This window comes from Lupinus angustifolius, chromosome LG06, assembly GCF_001865875.1.
Source record: "Lupinus angustifolius cultivar Tanjil chromosome LG06, LupAngTanjil_v1.0, whole genome shotgun sequence".
In the NCBI taxonomy this organism is placed as follows: domain Eukaryota; kingdom Viridiplantae; phylum Streptophyta; class Magnoliopsida; order Fabales; family Fabaceae; genus Lupinus; species Lupinus angustifolius.
In genome coordinates this window covers 15586413-15605865 of record NC_032014.1, presented here as the reverse complement: position 1 = coordinate 15605865, position 19453 = coordinate 15586413, and the positions used below count along the sequence as shown (strand labels likewise).

At 35.4% G+C, this 19453-nt stretch overlaps 3 protein-coding genes across 3 annotated transcripts; all 3 read left to right on the top strand.

The window, feature by feature from the left end:
• On the top strand, nucleotides 6878-7729 carry LOC109350049 (L-lactate dehydrogenase-like). The gene has a single exon (XM_019591167.1). It carries the CDS (start codon nucleotides 7071-7073, stop codon nucleotides 7686-7688), a length of 618 nt encoding a protein of 205 aa, XP_019446712.1. The 5' UTR covers nucleotides 6878-7070; the 3' UTR covers nucleotides 7689-7729.
• On the top strand, nucleotides 11923-14016 carry LOC109350048 (L-lactate dehydrogenase B-like). The gene is made up of 2 exons (XM_019591165.1): nucleotides 11923-12714; nucleotides 13345-14016. Exons 1-2 carry the CDS (start codon nucleotides 12106-12108, stop codon nucleotides 13786-13788), a joined length of 1053 nt encoding a protein of 350 aa, XP_019446710.1. The 5' UTR covers nucleotides 11923-12105; the 3' UTR covers nucleotides 13789-14016.
• On the top strand, nucleotides 17884-19068 carry LOC109350498 (uncharacterized mitochondrial protein AtMg00810-like). The gene is made up of 2 exons (XM_019591729.1): nucleotides 17884-18026; nucleotides 18585-19068. Exons 1-2 carry the CDS (start codon nucleotides 17884-17886, stop codon nucleotides 19066-19068), a joined length of 627 nt encoding a protein of 208 aa, XP_019447274.1.

Here is a 19453-nt window from a genome sequence, read left to right as displayed (position 1 = left end):
TGAATAGTGTACACTTTCTACGATTTATTAAAAAACGGAAGCATGTCCTTTCTTATGAATAGTGTATGCTTTCTAGATTTATTATTAAAAAATAAAAGCATGGCGTATTATCACGAAATAAAGATTAATTGTTCTACTTTTTTATGTGTCATCGTATTCCAATCTAATAGAAGATTGTCTCCTATTTAAAATAATAATATTTTTATATTATTTAATAAAATATAATTAACTTAAAACATAAGTATAAAATTTTTTAGAGACGGATCTTGGCTTCTTCAATATCCTTTTCATATAAAACAATTCAAGCCATTGCAGTAAATCGGAATGAAAGTAAGCATGTGAACATACAATATAACAATATATAAATGAACTCAACTACTATTTGCTAAATCAATAAGAGCATGTCCAACACCAAATAAAATATTAGTTTTTATTTGGACTGATATTATTTTATAATTTTTTATAAAATAAGAATAATATATATTTCTCTTATAATGGTAAATCATTCTTATTTGGATTCCACAACATTTATAGCATTCTTCATTTTTTTGGGCAAAAACAACTAAGAATTGTTTTTATTTAAGAACAAAAATCAGAAGATAAAAATAGCACATTGGAGAAAAAGAACAACCTTCAAAACAAAAACAATGATTATAGTTGCTCTAAGATACATGTTTCACACTCTTTTTTATTGGAATTCGGTATACATTAACATAATTTTTTTTACGGAAAAGGTAACTCTCAATTAAGTCATGGCTTTTGTGGAGGAATAAAAGAATAAATTGTTGACTATGATTTATAGAAAATCACACTAGGATACTAGCAAAAAAGAGAAAAAATGTATAGTGTATGAATTTTATACACTATCATTATATTATTTATCGTTTATTTTAATTATCATTATCTCTTTAAAAAAATATAAATGAATAATAGGTAATATAGTGATTGTGTATAAAACTTTATAGTGACATATATTACACTCATAATAAAATATTTTTCAACAAATGGAAAGATTTATAAGTTAATTTTATAAGAAGGTATATCATCATTCTTCATAATATTCTATGACACGAAAGGTTTATTCAACAAATCTAGTTCAATGCGAAAATAGATGAAAGTTTATAGTAGTGTATGCAGCTTATTAAAATAGAACTATTGGATAAAACTAGTTTTATAACGGATTAAATTTAAAAAATAACTAAAAAAAACATTCAATATTTATTTATTATTCATTTATTTATTAATTGGAGTAAATATATAATTTTAAATCAAAGTTTTCAATCCTTATATTATTTATAGATGTATATAAATTTTTATTTATTTATTTAGAGATAAGGTAAGTCAATAAAATAATAGGATCACATCTTCTTTTATACAAAGTATAATACTTGTTGTAATTGGTTGAAAAATATATTTAAATTAAAATTTTAATAATTAAATATTTTCTGACCAACTACAAGTGATTGTTAGAATCACATGGAAAAGGAATGAAGAAATAGAGAATTGAAGTGTATAATTCACCAAATTCATTAAAATATTCAAAGAGAAATACATTCCTTTTATAGAAAGGATTTTAACTACCAAAACAAAATTCCAAAACTTCCTCACTAAAGTATCATCAAACTTAATTAACACTCACTAATACATTTGAATTATTTATTTTCCTAACACTCTCCCTTAAGTCAAGTACCTAAGAGATACAACACCTATCTTCTTCCTTAGATTCTCAAACCTATCACCCTTCATTGCTTTAGTGAATGCATCAACTAACTGCATATCTGTTTTGTAATATGCTACTTCAAGCCTTCCTTTGCTCACTAAATCTCTAAGGAAATAGAATCTCACTTCTATGTATTTGCTTCTACCATGCCTCATTGAATTTTTGGATAGGCTAATGGTTGAAATGTTTTTATCCTCACCTATAGTGGTGTCTCCACACCAATTTTTATTTCCCTCATCAATTCTTCAAGCCTTCCTTTGCTCACTAAATCTCTGAGGAAATTAAATCTCACTTCTATATATTTATTTCTACCATGACTCATTGAATTTTTGGATAGGCTAATGGTTGAAATATTGTTTATCCTCACCTATAGTGGTGTCTTCACATTGATTTTCATTTCCCTCATCAATTCTTCAAGCCATATAGCTTGGCATGCTGCATAACTCCCACATATATACTTTGCTTCATAACTAGATAAGGCAATTATTGGCTGCTTCTTAGGGCATCAAGAAATTGGGCCCTCATTTAGCAATAACAAGTACCCGAAGGTACTTTTCCTTTCAACGAAGTCACCATAGTAATTTGAATATGCAAACCCAACCATTTCCAATTCTGCTTCTTGCCTTTTGACTGAAAATAACACTTCATAGTCAATTGTTCCTTGCATATATCTCAACAACCTTTTAGTAGCTAGTGTATGAGATTTCTCTGGGTTGCACATAAACGTGCTCATATGTCCAATTCCATAAGACAAATCTGGTCTGCTATTGCATAGAATCTCAAGGATCCTACAATACGTTTGTATACTCTCATCTATTGCCTCACCATCTTTATCTTTTGTGACACATTTGTTTCAACTGGGCTAGTTACTGAATAACAAGAGACCATGTTGAATCTTTGCAATAGTTCCTTAGCGTGCTTCTTGTAGTGCATAAGTAGACCAACATAAGTGTAGCTGAATCCCATTCCAAGGAACAGCTTAACCAAATCTGTCATTTCAAATTCAACTTCCATGTCTCTTTTAAACTCTTCAATTCCTCTTGGATTAGATCCAGTAACAAGAAAATCATCAATATATAGACATATGATCATTAAGTCACCATTTCCACTATCCTTTACATATACACCATGCTCAATCGTACATTTTGTAAAGTTGAGTTGAAATAGAAAGGAATCAATCTTTTTATTCTAAGCTTTTGGTGTTTGCTTCAAGCCATATAGCGTTTTGCTTATCTTGTAGACTTGATGTTCATTCCCTTTTACAATGAATCCAAAGGGCTATTGAAAATAGACTTTCTCTTCCATGGGCCATGTAGGAAGACTGATTTCACATCAAGTTGAAACAGTAACCAATTCCTAGCACAAACAATTGCCACAAGCAATCTTATGGTATCCATTCGAGCTAATGAAGCAAACACCTTTGAGTAATCTAAACCTCTCTTTTGTAGAAACCCTTTGGCTACCAATCTTGCTTTATGCTTAGATATGGATCCACCAGGGTTAAGTTTTTGCTTAAAACCCCATTTCACTCCTATATAGTGCTTGGCTTTTGGAAGTTCAACCAAGTTCCATATTTTATTCTTCTCAATGGATCTGAGTTCTTCAACCATTACTTCCTTCCAAACATTATTTTGTAGAAGTCTTCATTAATTGGTTATGCTTTAACCATAAGTGCTAAGTGCACCAAGTCACCTTCATCACTAATTTGATTATCATGATGCACCTCATAGTCACTGAACCTGATAGGCATTGATCTCATCCTTTGTGATCTTTGAGTAGTGGGGACTTCACTGATCCTTTCATTTTCACCTTCTAAGATAACATCTTCATTAGTAATCTAATGCATAATTCTCCTCAAGATGGTTGTCATCTTTTCCCAGTTCTAGATTTCATTTTCTAATACAATAACATCCCTGCTAATCTGCCCTCTATCTTTGACATGATCATAAAGTTTGTAGGCACCAGTAGGATGATATCTAATGAACACCATTGCTTCACTCTTACCTTGAAGTTTGGATCTTCTCTGGTAAGGTACATGCTTGAATGCAAGTGAGTCAAACACCTTGAGATGACTTACAATAGGTTTATGTCCTGTCCAAACTTCAATTAGAACTTTCCCTTCAAGCTTCTTTGTTGGACATCTAATCAGGATATATAGTGAGGTTAATACTGCTTCACCCGAGAATCTTTGTGGCATGCCTTTATCTTTGATCAAGCTTCTAAGCCATATCCATGATTGTCCTGTTTCTCCTATATGCTAGTCCATTATGTTGAGGGGTATATGGAGCAATGGTTTCATGTCTAATATTATTCTTTTGACAGTATAATTTGAATGCATTATATGCGAACTCACCTCCACCATCTGTTCTAAGAACTTTGAGCATTTTTCCACTTTCCCTCTCAACTGAAGCCTTGAATATTAGGAAAGCCTCAAACGCTTCACTTTCAATTTCAACACATATAACCAAATCATCATACTGAATTCACCAACAAAGGTAATAAAATATTTATTTCATCTAGTGATGGTTCTTCAAATGGACCACATATGTCTGAGTGCACAACTCCTAGTATTTCTCTAGCCCTCATGCTCAAATAAGACTTGAAGGGTCTTCTGAATTGCTTGCCAGCCATACAGACTTCACACATCTTCTCAGGCAGTACATTTAGAGGAATTCCAAGTACCATATTAGATAAACCAAGTTGGTGTAAGCTTTGAAATTCAAATGATCATACCTAGAGTGTCATAAGCAAATTTCTTCAGTAGATTCCATGGCAGCAAAGCATTGAACTTCAACAACTTTAATGTTCACTTGTAATGTCATATTCTTGATCAACTTATTTCTTAGGATGATTCTTTTTTCAGCATCAAACAACTCACACTAACCATTTTCCATTATTGTAGTGAGTCCCCTTTGCACGAATTGGCCAATGCTTAATAGACTTCACTTCAATCCAGGAATGAACAACACATTAGAGATTAAGGCATTTGTGCCATTCTTCCTTAGAATTATAACATCACCAGCTCCTTCCACCTTCAATGTACTATCATCTACAAATTTCACTTTGTTTTTTCTGCTTGGATCAAAATTTGTAAGCCATTCCTTGTGACTAGTTATATGATTTGAGTATCATGAGTCAAGATACCATGACTCATAACTATTTTCTATAGAATTTGTGACCATAAGAGTTAGTGGTTCTTTTTCAGGTTCTTCTTGTGCTGTATAAGCTTCTTTCTCATGAACGTTCTTCTTTCCTTTATCACTAGAACAATTATTAGAGTAATGCCCTATCTTGTGGCATTTGAAATACACCACATTCCTTTTGTCATACTTCATTTGTTTCTAATTCTTTCTTGGCCCTCCTTTTCCGTATGAAGATTTTGGCTAATCAAGATCACTTTTTCTCTTCTTTCCTTTCCATCTTCTGTTTTTCTTTTTATCTTCATCTCTGAAGTGAATTGTCTTTAGGGTTTGTTCAAAGCTCTTAATGTGATTTCTTCCAAGGAGTCTCATGTCATGAGCTTCTAATAAGCTTTGAAGCCCTCTAACCTTCATTCTAGAGACATGTTTTGACTCTTCTATGGCAATTACAATGTAGTCAAATTTATGAGGCAAAGATCTCATGATTTTTTCAATGATCATGAGATCTGTCACCAATTATCCACAACCTTTAATCTGGTTGGTTATTGTGAGTACCTTTATGAAGTAATCACCAACTTTATCATTTCTTCCATTTGAATTAGTTCATATTGCCTCCTAAGTGTTTGGAGTTTAACCTTTTTGATCTTGTCTCCACTAGAATGGCTCCGAATCAAGATCTCCCAGACTTCCTTGGAAGTAGTTGCATTCTGAATCTTCTCAAAGTGTATGTCATCAACATATTGATGAAGTAGAAATAGTGTATTGTTATCTTTCTTTTTGGCCTCCTGAAACATTGTTCTCTGACTTTCTGTTGCCTCTAGACCAGGTAAGAAGACCATTCTCAACAGCATCACCCACTTCTTGAAATCTAAACAACACCTTCATTTGTATGCTCTATCGATACCAATTCTTCTCAGTCAGAATGTGAAGACTCATAGATGGGAGATTGCTTCCATTTCCAACCATATTGAAGCCAAATCTTACCTTCAACTTCTCAACCCTTTTGCACAACTTCCATCTCTCTCAATAACTTCAAGGTGCTGCTTCAATTACTCAGATAATTCACACATAGTGAATTTCGAGTTACACACTACACACAATAGAATGAATTTCGTAGGGGTGAGTTGATATGGCTTAGAATCGTGGGTCTAAGGTCCTTGGATTGAAATGTGCTTTAGATACCAATTGTTAGAATCATAGAGAAAATGAATGAAGTAAGAGAGATAATTGAAGTGTATGATTCACCAATTTTATTAAAATATTCAAAGAGAAATACATTCCTTTTTATAGAAAATATTTTAACTACCAAAACAGAATTTCAAAACTTTCTAACTAAAAGTAGTAAGTATGAACAAACTTAACTAGCACTCACTAATACACTTGAATTATTCATTTTTTGTAACAATGATGACACATGAAGTAACACACTTTGTGGAACAGAAAATATGGTCCCTCAAATAACAGAGTTTTTTTCATTTGGGGTAATAATGCAATTTTTAAAATTTGAAAGGATGAAATTCAAAAACAAATTATTAAAACTACTTTTATTTTCTTAACGTAATAGCTTCTTAAAAATAACTTTGAAATGCTACAAATTCATTTTTTTAAAAGATATAAACTATATTCATTTTTTGTTTACTCAAGACTTTAATAATTTATTAACTGAGTCAATACATAACTAATTATAAGTTTTTAGAGTCAGACTTATCTCTAATACTAAATAAAGAAATATTGTTTTTTCTTTTAGTATTAAACATAAAAATACATTCTCATCATAAATAAAGGAATAGAAGTGTCATTTGATATGATTTTTTTTTTTGTTATTTCATGACAAGCTTGTATTGCCCAACAAATAAGTTACAAATAAAAAAAAATCTAATCAAGTTTAATCTAAGAAGACGACCACATAATATGCATACTACAGTAACTTGTGCATCTTTGAAAATGCAGACAGCGACCCAAATGACCCAATTTTTCCTCTGATTATCTAGAATTACAAGGTTGACCATTGAAAAGCCCTCGCCTTGGTCCCCACTCAAACCATTCTTTAATTTCCATAGTTTCTTTTCCACCCACAGTATTACCCTCTTCCATCATTACTTTCTCCCTCTTACTATAAAATCCGCAAACCCCAAAACCCTTCCTTTTCATCACTCTCACAAATCAATTTCCTTAACTAACCTTCCACGTCACCAACAATCACAAACACCATGCACCAGAGTCCTTCAGGTTCATCACTTGGTCCAGGAGACTTGGACCTAACCCAAGTCTTTTTCAAACCCATAACCAACGCCGCTCCTCCTTCCTCCACCAAACGCCAAACCAAGATCTCCGTCATCGGCGCCGGCAACGTCGGAATGGCCATCGCTCAAACCATTCTCACTCAAGACCTCACCGACGAGCTAGTCCTCGTCGACGCCAAGCCCGACAAGCTCCGAGGCGAAATGCTTGACCTCCAGCACGCCGCCGCCTTCCTCCCCCGTACTAAGATCCATGCCTCCGTCGACTACGCCGTGACTGCTGGCTCCGATCTCTGTATTGTCACTGCCGGAGCGAGACAAATTGCCGACGAGTCACGGTTGAATCTGCTGCAGAGAAATGTGAGCATGTTTAAGAATATCATACCTCATTTGGTAAGGTATTCCCCTGATTCTACTTTGTTAATCGTTTCGAATCCGGTGGATATTCTTACCTATGTGGCATGGAAGCTCTCTGGTTTTCCGTCCAATCGGGTTATCGGGTCGGGTACTAATTTGGATTCGTCGCGTTTTCGTTTTCTCATCGCCGATCATCTCGACGTTAATGCTCAGGATGTCCAGGTACTTTAGCTGTTTAGTTATTTTTTGGAGGAAACATTAGATCCATGTGTTCATCCACTATGTTTTTTAAGCTATATACTTCCTTCTACCCACTATGGGACTTGTTCGCTATAGCAACTCAAATGGTCTTATGGTGTAAATATTGATTGACTACTTTTCTCATTATCAATTGGTTCTAACGTAAGCTTAACTTCCTATTTTCATGTGCATGTTGGGAAATAAATCTAGCATTGTCTATCTCGTTCTCATAGAATGGTTGAACTATCTTCTCATTGATAATTTGTTTTGAAATGAAACCTTAACATCACGCGAGTGCCCAAATTCTTTCAAATTGTCATGTGCATGTGGAGAAGTGAGTATAACTAAGTGGCACATCACCTGTCTTGTTCTCTTATGCATGGCTTAAAATACATGTTGGACTATTCCTTTCATTGTCAATTGGTTTTTGGATGAAATCTTAAACCTTCAAATACCCAATAAAAGTAACTATGATACTTTGAGTAATCTAAACCTCTCTTTTGTAGAAACCCTTTGGCTACCAATCTTGCTTTATGCTTAGATATGGATCCACCAGGGTTAAGTTTTTGCTTAAAACCCCATTTCACTCCTATATAGTGCTTGGCTTTTGGAAGTTCAACCAAGTTCCATATTTTATTCTTCTCAATGGATCTGAGTTCTTCAACCATTACTTCCTTCCAAACATTATTTTGTAGAAGTCTTCATTAATTGGTTATGCTTTAACCATAAGTGCTAAGTGCACCAAGTCACCTTCATCACTAATTTGATTATCATGATGCACCTCATAGTCACTGAACCTGATAGGCATTGATCTCATCCTTTGTGATCTTTGAGTAGTGGGGACTTCACTGATCCTTTCATTTTCACCTTCTAAGATAACATCTTCATTAGTAATCTAATGCATAATTCTCCTCAAGATGGTTGTCATCTTTTCCCAGTTCTAGATTTCATTTTCTAATACAATAACATCCCTGCTAATCTGCCCTCTATCTTTGACATGATCATAAAGTTTGTAGGCACCAGTAGGATGATATCTAATGAACACCATTGCTTCACTCTTACCTTGAAGTTTGGATCTTCTCTGGTAAGGTACATGCTTGAATGCAAGTGAGTCAAACACCTTGAGATGACTTACAATAGGTTTATGTCCTGTCCAAACTTCAATTAGAACTTTCCCTTCAAGCTTCTTTGTTGGACATCTAATCAGGATATATAGTGAGGTTAATACTGCTTCACCCGAGAATCTTTGTGGCATGCCTTTATCTTTGATCAAGCTTCTAAGCCATATCCATGATTGTCCTGTTTCTCCTATATGCTAGTCCATTATGTTGAGGGGTATATGGAGCAATGGTTTCATGTCTAATATTATTCTTTTGACAGTATAATTTGAATGCATTATATGCGAACTCACCTCCACCATCTGTTCTAAGAACTTTGAGCATTTTTCCACTTTCCCTCTCAACTGAAGCCTTGAATATTAGGAAAGCCTCAAACGCTTCACTTTCAATTTCAACACATATAACCAAATCATCATACTGAATTCACCAACAAAGGTAATAAAATATTTATTTCATCTAGTGATGGTTCTTCAAATGGACCACATATGTCTGAGTGCACAACTCCTAGTATTTCTCTAGCCCTCATGCTCAAATAAGACTTGAAGGGTCTTCTGAATTGCTTGCCAGCCATACAGACTTCACACATCTTCTCAGGCAGTACATTTAGAGGAATTCCAAGTACCATATTAGATAAACCAAGTTGGTGTAAGCTTTGAAATTCAAATGATCATACCTAGAGTGTCATAAGCAAATTTCTTCAGTAGATTCCATGGCAGCAAAGCATTGAACTTCAACAACTTTAATGTTCACTTGTAATGTCATATTCTTGATCAACTTATTTCTTAGGATGATTCTTTTTTCAGCATCAAACAACTCACACTAACCATTTTCCATTATTGTAGTGAGTCCCCTTTGCACGAATTGGCCAATGCTTAATAGACTTCACTTCAATCCAGGAATGAACAACACATTAGAGATTAAGGCATTTGTGCCATTCTTCCTTAGAATTATAACATCACCAGCTCCTTCCACCTTCAATGTACTATCATCTACAAATTTCACTTTGTTTTTTCTGCTTGGATCAAAATTTGTAAGCCATTCCTTGTGACTAGTTATATGATTTGAGTATCATGAGTCAAGATACCATGACTCATAACTATTTTCTATAGAATTTGTGACCATAAGAGTTAGTGGTTCTTTTTCAGGTTCTTCTTGTGCTGTATAAGCTTCTTTCTCATGAACGTTCTTCTTTCCTTTATCACTAGAACAATTATTAGAGTAATGCCCTATCTTGTGGCATTTGAAATACACCACATTCCTTTTGTCATACTTCATTTGTTTCTAATTCTTTCTTGGCCCTCCTTTTCCGTATGAAGATTTTGGCTAATCAAGATCACTTTTTCTCTTCTTTCCTTTCCATCTTCTGTTTTTCTTTTTATCTTCATCTCTGAAGTGAATTGTCTTTAGGGTTTGTTCAAAGCTCTTAATGTGATTTCTTCCAAGGAGTCTCATGTCATGAGCTTCTAATAAGCTTTGAAGCCCTCTAACCTTCATTCTAGAGACATGTTTTGACTCTTCTATGGCAATTACAATGTAGTCAAATTTATGAGGCAAAGATCTCATGATTTTTTCAATGATCATGAGATCTGTCACCAATTATCCACAACCTTTAATCTGGTTGGTTATTGTGAGTACCTTTATGAAGTAATCACCAACTTTATCATTTCTTCCATTTGAATTAGTTCATATTGCCTCCTAAGTGTTTGGAGTTTAACCTTTTTGATCTTGTCTCCACTAGAATGGCTCCGAATCAAGATCTCCCAGACTTCCTTGGAAGTAGTTGCATTCTGAATCTTCTCAAAGTGTATGTCATCAACATATTGATGAAGTAGAAATAGTGTATTGTTATCTTTCTTTTTGGCCTCCTGAAACATTGTTCTCTGACTTTCTGTTGCCTCTAGACCAGGTAAGAAGACCATTCTCAACAGCATCACCCACTTCTTGAAATCTAAACAACACCTTCATTTGTATGCTCTATCGATACCAATTCTTCTCAGTCAGAATGTGAAGACTCATAGATGGGAGATTGCTTCCATTTCCAACCATATTGAAGCCAAATCTTACCTTCAACTTCTCAACCCTTTTGCACAACTTCCATCTCTCTCAATAACTTCAAGGTGCTGCTTCAATTACTCAGATAATTCACACATAGTGAATTTCGAGTTACACACTACACACAATAGAATGAATTTCGTAGGGGTGAGTTGATATGGCTTAGAATCGTGGGTCTAAGGTCCTTGGATTGAAATGTGCTTTAGATACCAATTGTTAGAATCATAGAGAAAATGAATGAAGTAAGAGAGATAATTGAAGTGTATGATTCACCAATTTTATTAAAATATTCAAAGAGAAATACATTCCTTTTTATAGAAAATATTTTAACTACCAAAACAGAATTTCAAAACTTTCTAACTAAAAGTAGTAAGTATGAACAAACTTAACTAGCACTCACTAATACACTTGAATTATTCATTTTTTGTAACAATGATGACACATGAAGTAACACACTTTGTGGAACAGAAAATATGGTCCCTCAAATAACAGAGTTTTTTTCATTTGGGGTAATAATGCAATTTTTAAAATTTGAAAGGATGAAATTCAAAAACAAATTATTAAAACTACTTTTATTTTCTTAACGTAATAGCTTCTTAAAAATAACTTTGAAATGCTACAAATTCATTTTTTTAAAAGATATAAACTATATTCATTTTTTGTTTACTCAAGACTTTAATAATTTATTAACTGAGTCAATACATAACTAATTATAAGTTTTTAGAGTCAGACTTATCTCTAATACTAAATAAAGAAATATTGTTTTTTCTTTTAGTATTAAACATAAAAATACATTCTCATCATAAATAAAGGAATAGAAGTGTCATTTGATATGATTTTTTTTTTTGTTATTTCATGACAAGCTTGTATTGCCCAACAAATAAGTTACAAATAAAAAAAAATCTAATCAAGTTTAATCTAAGAAGACGACCACATAATATGCATACTACAGTAACTTGTGCATCTTTGAAAATGCAGACAGCGACCCAAATGACCCAATTTTTCCTCTGATTATCTAGAATTACAAGGTTGACCATTGAAAAGCCCTCGCCTTGGTCCCCACTCAAACCATTCTTTAATTTCCATAGTTTCTTTTCCACCCACAGTATTACCCTCTTCCATCATTACTTTCTCCCTCTTACTATAAAATCCGCAAACCCCAAAACCCTTCCTTTTCATCACTCTCACAAATCAATTTCCTTAACTAACCTTCCACGTCACCAACAATCACAAACACCATGCACCAGAGTCCTTCAGGTTCATCACTTGGTCCAGGAGACTTGGACCTAACCCAAGTCTTTTTCAAACCCATAACCAACGCCGCTCCTCCTTCCTCCACCAAACGCCAAACCAAGATCTCCGTCATCGGCGCCGGCAACGTCGGAATGGCCATCGCTCAAACCATTCTCACTCAAGACCTCACCGACGAGCTAGTCCTCGTCGACGCCAAGCCCGACAAGCTCCGAGGCGAAATGCTTGACCTCCAGCACGCCGCCGCCTTCCTCCCCCGTACTAAGATCCATGCCTCCGTCGACTACGCCGTGACTGCTGGCTCCGATCTCTGTATTGTCACTGCCGGAGCGAGACAAATTGCCGACGAGTCACGGTTGAATCTGCTGCAGAGAAATGTGAGCATGTTTAAGAATATCATACCTCATTTGGTAAGGTATTCCCCTGATTCTACTTTGTTAATCGTTTCGAATCCGGTGGATATTCTTACCTATGTGGCATGGAAGCTCTCTGGTTTTCCGTCCAATCGGGTTATCGGGTCGGGTACTAATTTGGATTCGTCGCGTTTTCGTTTTCTCATCGCCGATCATCTCGACGTTAATGCTCAGGATGTCCAGGTACTTTAGCTGTTTAGTTATTTTTTGGAGGAAACATTAGATCCATGTGTTCATCCACTATGTTTTTTAAGCTATATACTTCCTTCTACCCACTATGGGACTTGTTCGCTATAGCAACTCAAATGGTCTTATGGTGTAAATATTGATTGACTACTTTTCTCATTATCAATTGGTTCTAACGTAAGCTTAACTTCCTATTTTCATGTGCATGTTGGGAAATAAATCTAGCATTGTCTATCTCGTTCTCATAGAATGGTTGAACTATCTTCTCATTGATAATTTGTTTTGAAATGAAACCTTAACATCACGCGAGTGCCCAAATTCTTTCAAATTGTCATGTGCATGTGGAGAAGTGAGTATAACTAAGTGGCACATCACCTGTCTTGTTCTCTTATGCATGGCTTAAAATACATGTTGGACTATTCCTTTCATTGTCAATTGGTTTTTGGATGAAATCTTAAACCTTCAAATACCCAATAAAAGTAACTATGATAATGTGACATTTTGTATGATTTGGTAGAATTTTGATGCACAATTGAGAAGGCATAATGTAATATAGATTTTGTGCATACTATAGGAACGTTGTATAGTATTGAAAACTTGCATGTTTATAAACTTGTTATGTTGCAGGCTTACATAGTAGGTGAACATGGTGATAGTTCAGTGGCACTATGGTCTAGCATTAGCGTTGGGGGTGTTCCGGTTCTGAGTTTTTTGGAAAATCAGCAGATCGTGTACGAGAAAGAAACACTGGAGAGCATACACAAAGCAGTTATAGACAGTGCATATGAGGTGATAAGTCTGAAAGGGTATACTTCTTGGGCAATTGGATACTCAGTGGCTAGCTTGGCCAGGTCCATTCTTAGGGACCAGAGGAAGATTCACCCTGTTTCGGTTCTTGCGAAGGGTTTCTATGGGATCGAAGATGGAGAAGTGTTTCTGAGCTTACCTGCACAACTTGGTAGAGGAGGGGTGCTGGGTGTAACCAATGTGCATTTGAATGATGAGGAGTCACAAAGGCTTAGGGATTCTGCTAAGACCATTTTGGAAGTGCAGACTCAGTTGGGTATTTGATTGTTTTCGAAGTACCCTGTGATGAAATCATAGACACACACCTTTTGCAATGACTGGTTTATTGTGTTTTAATTCTGTTCTAGTGTTTCTAAGTTGTGGCTTGTTAGACATGCGCTGATTCTGTTTACAAAATACTTGATCTAGGAAGATGTGTTTATTAGTTAGTATTTTGTCATAGAGATACTAAGTTGTACTATTATATGCATGTTTCAATAAATTTATTTCTTTTAAAAATATTGACTTATTTTTAGAAGCTCTTCAACAAAGCTTTTCATTATAAGATAACTAACTCTAAACACAATGTATGAAATGGATACAATAGATATTACGTTTGGTTGATAAAAAAGTACTACATACCTTATGTAAATGCAGAATTTTCGAACACAAATTTGGAAATTATCAATGAAGAATTTGCCAAGTCTATAAATGAAATCCTTATACCCGAATTTGGTAAGAAGGACGCATATGGAATTTGACAAGACAAATTGAAGAAACTTCAAGCTCATTGAATATGGAGTCCATGGCTAGCAAGAGAGAAATAGAAAGTTGACTTAATGGAGTGTATTATGACCATAATTCAACTTAATGGTCTGAGCAAAGTGAGTTTTAGTGGCTCAAACCGGAATTAGAAAGACACTTAAGGTTGTTGGAAGAAAAGAGAGAAAGAAAGGAATTAATCGATTAAGGTGTGGAGTAATCGATCATTGAGTGAGATGTGTAAAGAGAGAGAAAATTGAATAATACTTCGCTCACTTTTCATTTCAGGCACAATGCCTTTTATAACAGAAATAACAATTTGTTTAATCGATTATACAAACTATTAATCGATTAATGAAACTAGCTAAATGAATTACAATATTCTCAACACTCTCCCTTAATTCATACTATCTAGACTAATGACTCCAATCTTGTGTCTAAGTTCTTCAAACCTTCCCCTTTTCAATGGTTTGGTAAGCACATCAGCCAATTGGTTTTCTAAAGTGCAAAATTCCAACTTTACCTTCCCTTTGGTTACTTGATCTCTAATGTAGAGAAATCTAGTCTCTATGTGTTTGCTTCTTCCATGAGCCACATGATTCATTGCCAAGTTGATAGCAAATTTGTTCTCCATCATCAACTGCATCCCTTCTTCTGTTTTCATTCTAAGTTCTTCCATCAAACCACCCAACTACACAACTTGACATGTACTCATGCTAGCTGCAATATACTCAGTTTCACAAGAGGATAAGGCAACTACATCTTGCTTCTTGGAACACCAACCCACATGAGCATTGCCTAGCTGGAATAGGTAACCAATTATGCTTTTTCTATCTGACTTGTCACCACACCAGTCTGCATCAGAGAAGCCACTTAACTTTCCATTACAATTAAGTTTGAGTTTGTTGGATACATAATGCCATAGTCAATAGTTCCTCTCAAGTACCTTAGGAGTCTCTTCACTGCACATATATGACTTTGTTTAGGGGATTTCATAAATATGCTCACCAATCCAACTTCATATGCAATATTAGGCCTTGAGTTACACACATACCTCAATGAACCTATCATTTGCCTATACCGAGACTTATCAACTTCTTGATATGTTCCTCATTGGCACAACCCAACTTCTATTTCAATAGGGGTTGCAACTGTGTTGCAATTCATCATTTGAAACATATCCAATATATTAGTAGTGTACTTGCTTTGGTGCATGAAAATTCTCTACTTGGTTCTCTTGAATTCTATGCCTAGGAAGTATGACAATTATCCTAGATCTGTCATTTCGTATTCAGTCTGCATCTCATGCTTGAATGCTTGGATATTTTTGAGTTCTCCATCAGTTATGAGAAGGTCATCAACATAGAGGCATAATATGATGAGGTCTGATGTGTGCTTTCCCTTCACATACACACCATGTTTATTTGTGCACTTTGTGAATCCTAGTTACAGCAGAAATGCATCTATTCTCCTATTCCAAGCTCTTGGAGCTTGTTTGATCCCATAGAGGGCTTTATGCATCTTGTACACCAAGTCTTCTTTGCCTTCTTCTTGAAAACCTGGTGGTTGTGTCACAAACACTTCATTGTCTAAAGGTCCATTCAAGAAAGCAGACTTTACATCCATATGATGAATTTCCCAACCTTTGTAGCTGGCAAGAGCAATCACAAGTCTCATTATTTCAATTCTAGCAACTGGGGAAAACATCTCATCATAGTGTAGACCTTGTTTCTGTAAGAATCCTTTAGCAACTAGTCTGACTTCGTATTTAAAGACCTCACCTTTTGGATTTAGTTTGGTCTTAAATACCCATTTCACTGCTATGACTTTCTTTCCAAGTGGTAAATCTGTTAATATCCATGATTTGTTTCTCTCAATAGACCTTAACTCATTCTCCATAGATTCAACCTAATGTGTTTGTTCTAAAGCTTCTTCCAAGCTTAGTGGTTCCATTTCTGCATGTAATTCCATGTGTACAAGGTCACCATTTGTTGTGATTGTAGAGTCAGAAAAAACTTTATAGTCTCTCAGCCTAGATGATGATTGTCTTACCTTTTGAGATTTGATTGTGTTTCTTGTAAGCTGAGCTTCAATTTCAACATTTTTAACACAGTCATCAATCATTTTCTCATCTTCATCAAGTTGCAGCCTTGTTTCAAGACCAGAGTCCTTTTCATTTTGGTTCCATTTCCACATGTGACCTTCATCAATTCTCAGATCTCTGTATATAATGAACTCCTGATTCACTAGATCAAAGACTCTGTATGCACCAGTTGTGTGGTATCCCAAAAATATCAACTTTTCACCTCTATCATCAAGCTTTCTCCTTCTTACTTCAGGTACATGTCCATAACATATGGAGCATAAGATCATGAGATGACTCACACTTGGTCTAAGGCCTGACCAAACTTCTTTAGGAGTCTTATAGCCTAATCTTTTAGAAGGACTTCTATTGATGATATATGCTGCAGTTGGTACTGCTTCTGCCCAAAAAATCTTTGGCAGACCCTTGGTTTTCAACATGATTCTAGCCATATTGAGTGTGGTTATATTCTTTCTTTCAACAGTGCTATTATGTTGAGGTGTGTAAGGGACTATCACCTCAAGTTGAATTCCTTCTTTGGTGTAGAATTCGTGAAACTCAACTGACATATATTCACCTCCCCCAGCTGACCTCATCTGCTTCAGTTTCAGCTCACTACTTCTTTCAACTTGAGATTTGAATCTTTGAAACTTTTCAAACACTTCACATTTCCTTTCAAGAGATAGATCCATACCTTTCTGGTGTAGCTCAGTAGTTGAGAGGAAGCATAGACACCTAATAAATGTAACTAGAACAATCCTTTTTCAATCTAGACTACCCAAAAGTGTATGGTCTTATGTTGACTTACATGCTGCATATCTAATTAACAGACTTCTTAGTCATACTTTAGACAACAAGACTCTGTATGAGCTTTTGCATGATATGCAGCCCGACCTTCTTGAAACTAGGGTTTTTGGATGTCTATGCTTTGCCTCCACCTTGGTTCAACAAAGAACCATATTAGATCCAAGGGCCAGGAAGTGTGTATTCCTTGGTCACAGACTTGGAACCAAACGATATGTCCTATTTAACCTTAAAACTAGAGAGATCTTCATCTCTAGGCATGTTGTCTTTCATGAGCACTTGTTCCCTTACAAAGCCATAGAGCATAGCACCAATAGTGAGCCTTCCAACACTAAGAATGGCTTTAATTTCTTGGATGAACCATGTGCCATATCTAGACCTATACCAACTAACAATTATAGAACTGGTGGCACTCATTAACAGTCCATAAATGACCAAGCTCTCTTGCACTAAACTGCATCAAACACTAACATAAATGACTTAGAGCATGACATCTCTACCACATAGAGCCCAAGAAGATCCAATCGTATCAGACATCCACCCACCTACCTTTAGGATTTACATTACCATATGTTTAACACCAACACCTCCACAATGACTCATCCCCTCTTAGTTTTTTTTTCTATCACTCCATATCACTTGCACACCTAAATCACACTTTGTCTATTAGTGCTCACAATGAACCTAAACATTATAATCAAGTCATCACCGCTCAGCATTGGATAAAAGCAATGCAGAATGAGCTAAATGCTCTTGAAATCAACAAGACTTGGAGTCTAGTTGATCTGCCACCAAATAAGAGAGTCATTGGCTGCAAGTGGATTTACAAAATAAAGTACAAATCAGATGGCTCCATAAAAAAGTATAAGGCCATGTTAGTTGCAAAGGGGTTTAATCAAATTAAGGGGATATATTATTTTGATACCTTTGCACCTGTTGTAAAATCACCAAAGTGAGACTTTTGCTTGCAATAGCCTCATCTCAAAACTAGATTATTCACCAACTTGATGTGAATAATGTCTTTCTTCATGGTGATCTTAGTGAGGATGTCTATATGAACATACCACAAGGGGTTATTTCCAATCAGCCTAACAAAGTCTGGAAACTCCACAAGTCATTGTATGGACTAAAGCAAGCAGGCAAACAATAGTTCACTAAGTTGTCTCAGTTCCTGCTATCCCTATGATACACTCAATCTTGTCATGGTCATTCCTTATTTACTAAGAAATTTGGTTCTCTATTTACTGCCATGCTCATCTATGTTGATGATTTATATTATCTGGAAATAATAGGAATGAGATTGAGAGAGTTAAACATTATCTTGATGAAAAGTTTAAAATTAAGGACCTAGATGTTTTGAAGTATTTCCTAGGATTAGAAATTGCTAGGACTAAAAATGGAATAACCTTGTGCCAAAGAAAATATGCCTTAGATACCTCACAGATACTAGATTTCTTGCATCAAAACCAGTACCTACTTCTATAGTTATAACAGCTAAGCTATGCCAAAATGACTCACCTCCCTACAATGACCCTGCATATTATAGGAGACTAGTAGGCAAATTGCTTTACTTAACTAACTCAAGGCCTGGTATAAGCTTTGAAGTTCAGCAACTAAGCCAATTCATGGCACAACCCACTACTAATCATCACAAGGCTTTAACTAGAGTACTTAGATATATAAAGGGCAACCCTGGACAAGGATTGTTCTACCTTGTTTCTTCTTCTTTGCAGCTGAAAGCCTTCAATGACTTAGATTGGACAGCTTGTGTGGATTCCAGAAAATCAATTAGTGGTTGTTGTGTGTTCCTTGGTAACTCATTGGTATCTTGGAAGTCCAAGAAGCATACTACAGTTGTAAGATCTTCATCAAAGGCAGAGTACAGAGCATTAGCTTCTTCATCCTGTGAAACTTAGTGGCTCACTTATCACCTCATCAATTTCCAAGCCGCCTTCACTCAACCTGCATTACTCTACTATGACAACGACTCTTCTAGGCACATTGCATCAACTTCAGTGTTTCACGAGAGGGGCAAATATATAGACATTGATTGCCATGTTGTTAAAGAATCTCTTCAATCAAAACTATTCCATCTTCTACCTATTTCCACCATAGAGTAGCCTGCAGATATACTGAGCAAGGCACTAGTCCCTTCTCCTTCACATATCTTCTATCCAAGCTTAAAGTAGTAAATATATACTCTCCAGCTTGCAGGGGGTATTGAACGTCATGGACACATATGAAATTGACTCGCATACGCATCAAGTTAGCACAATGAACACACATCAAATTTGCACACAT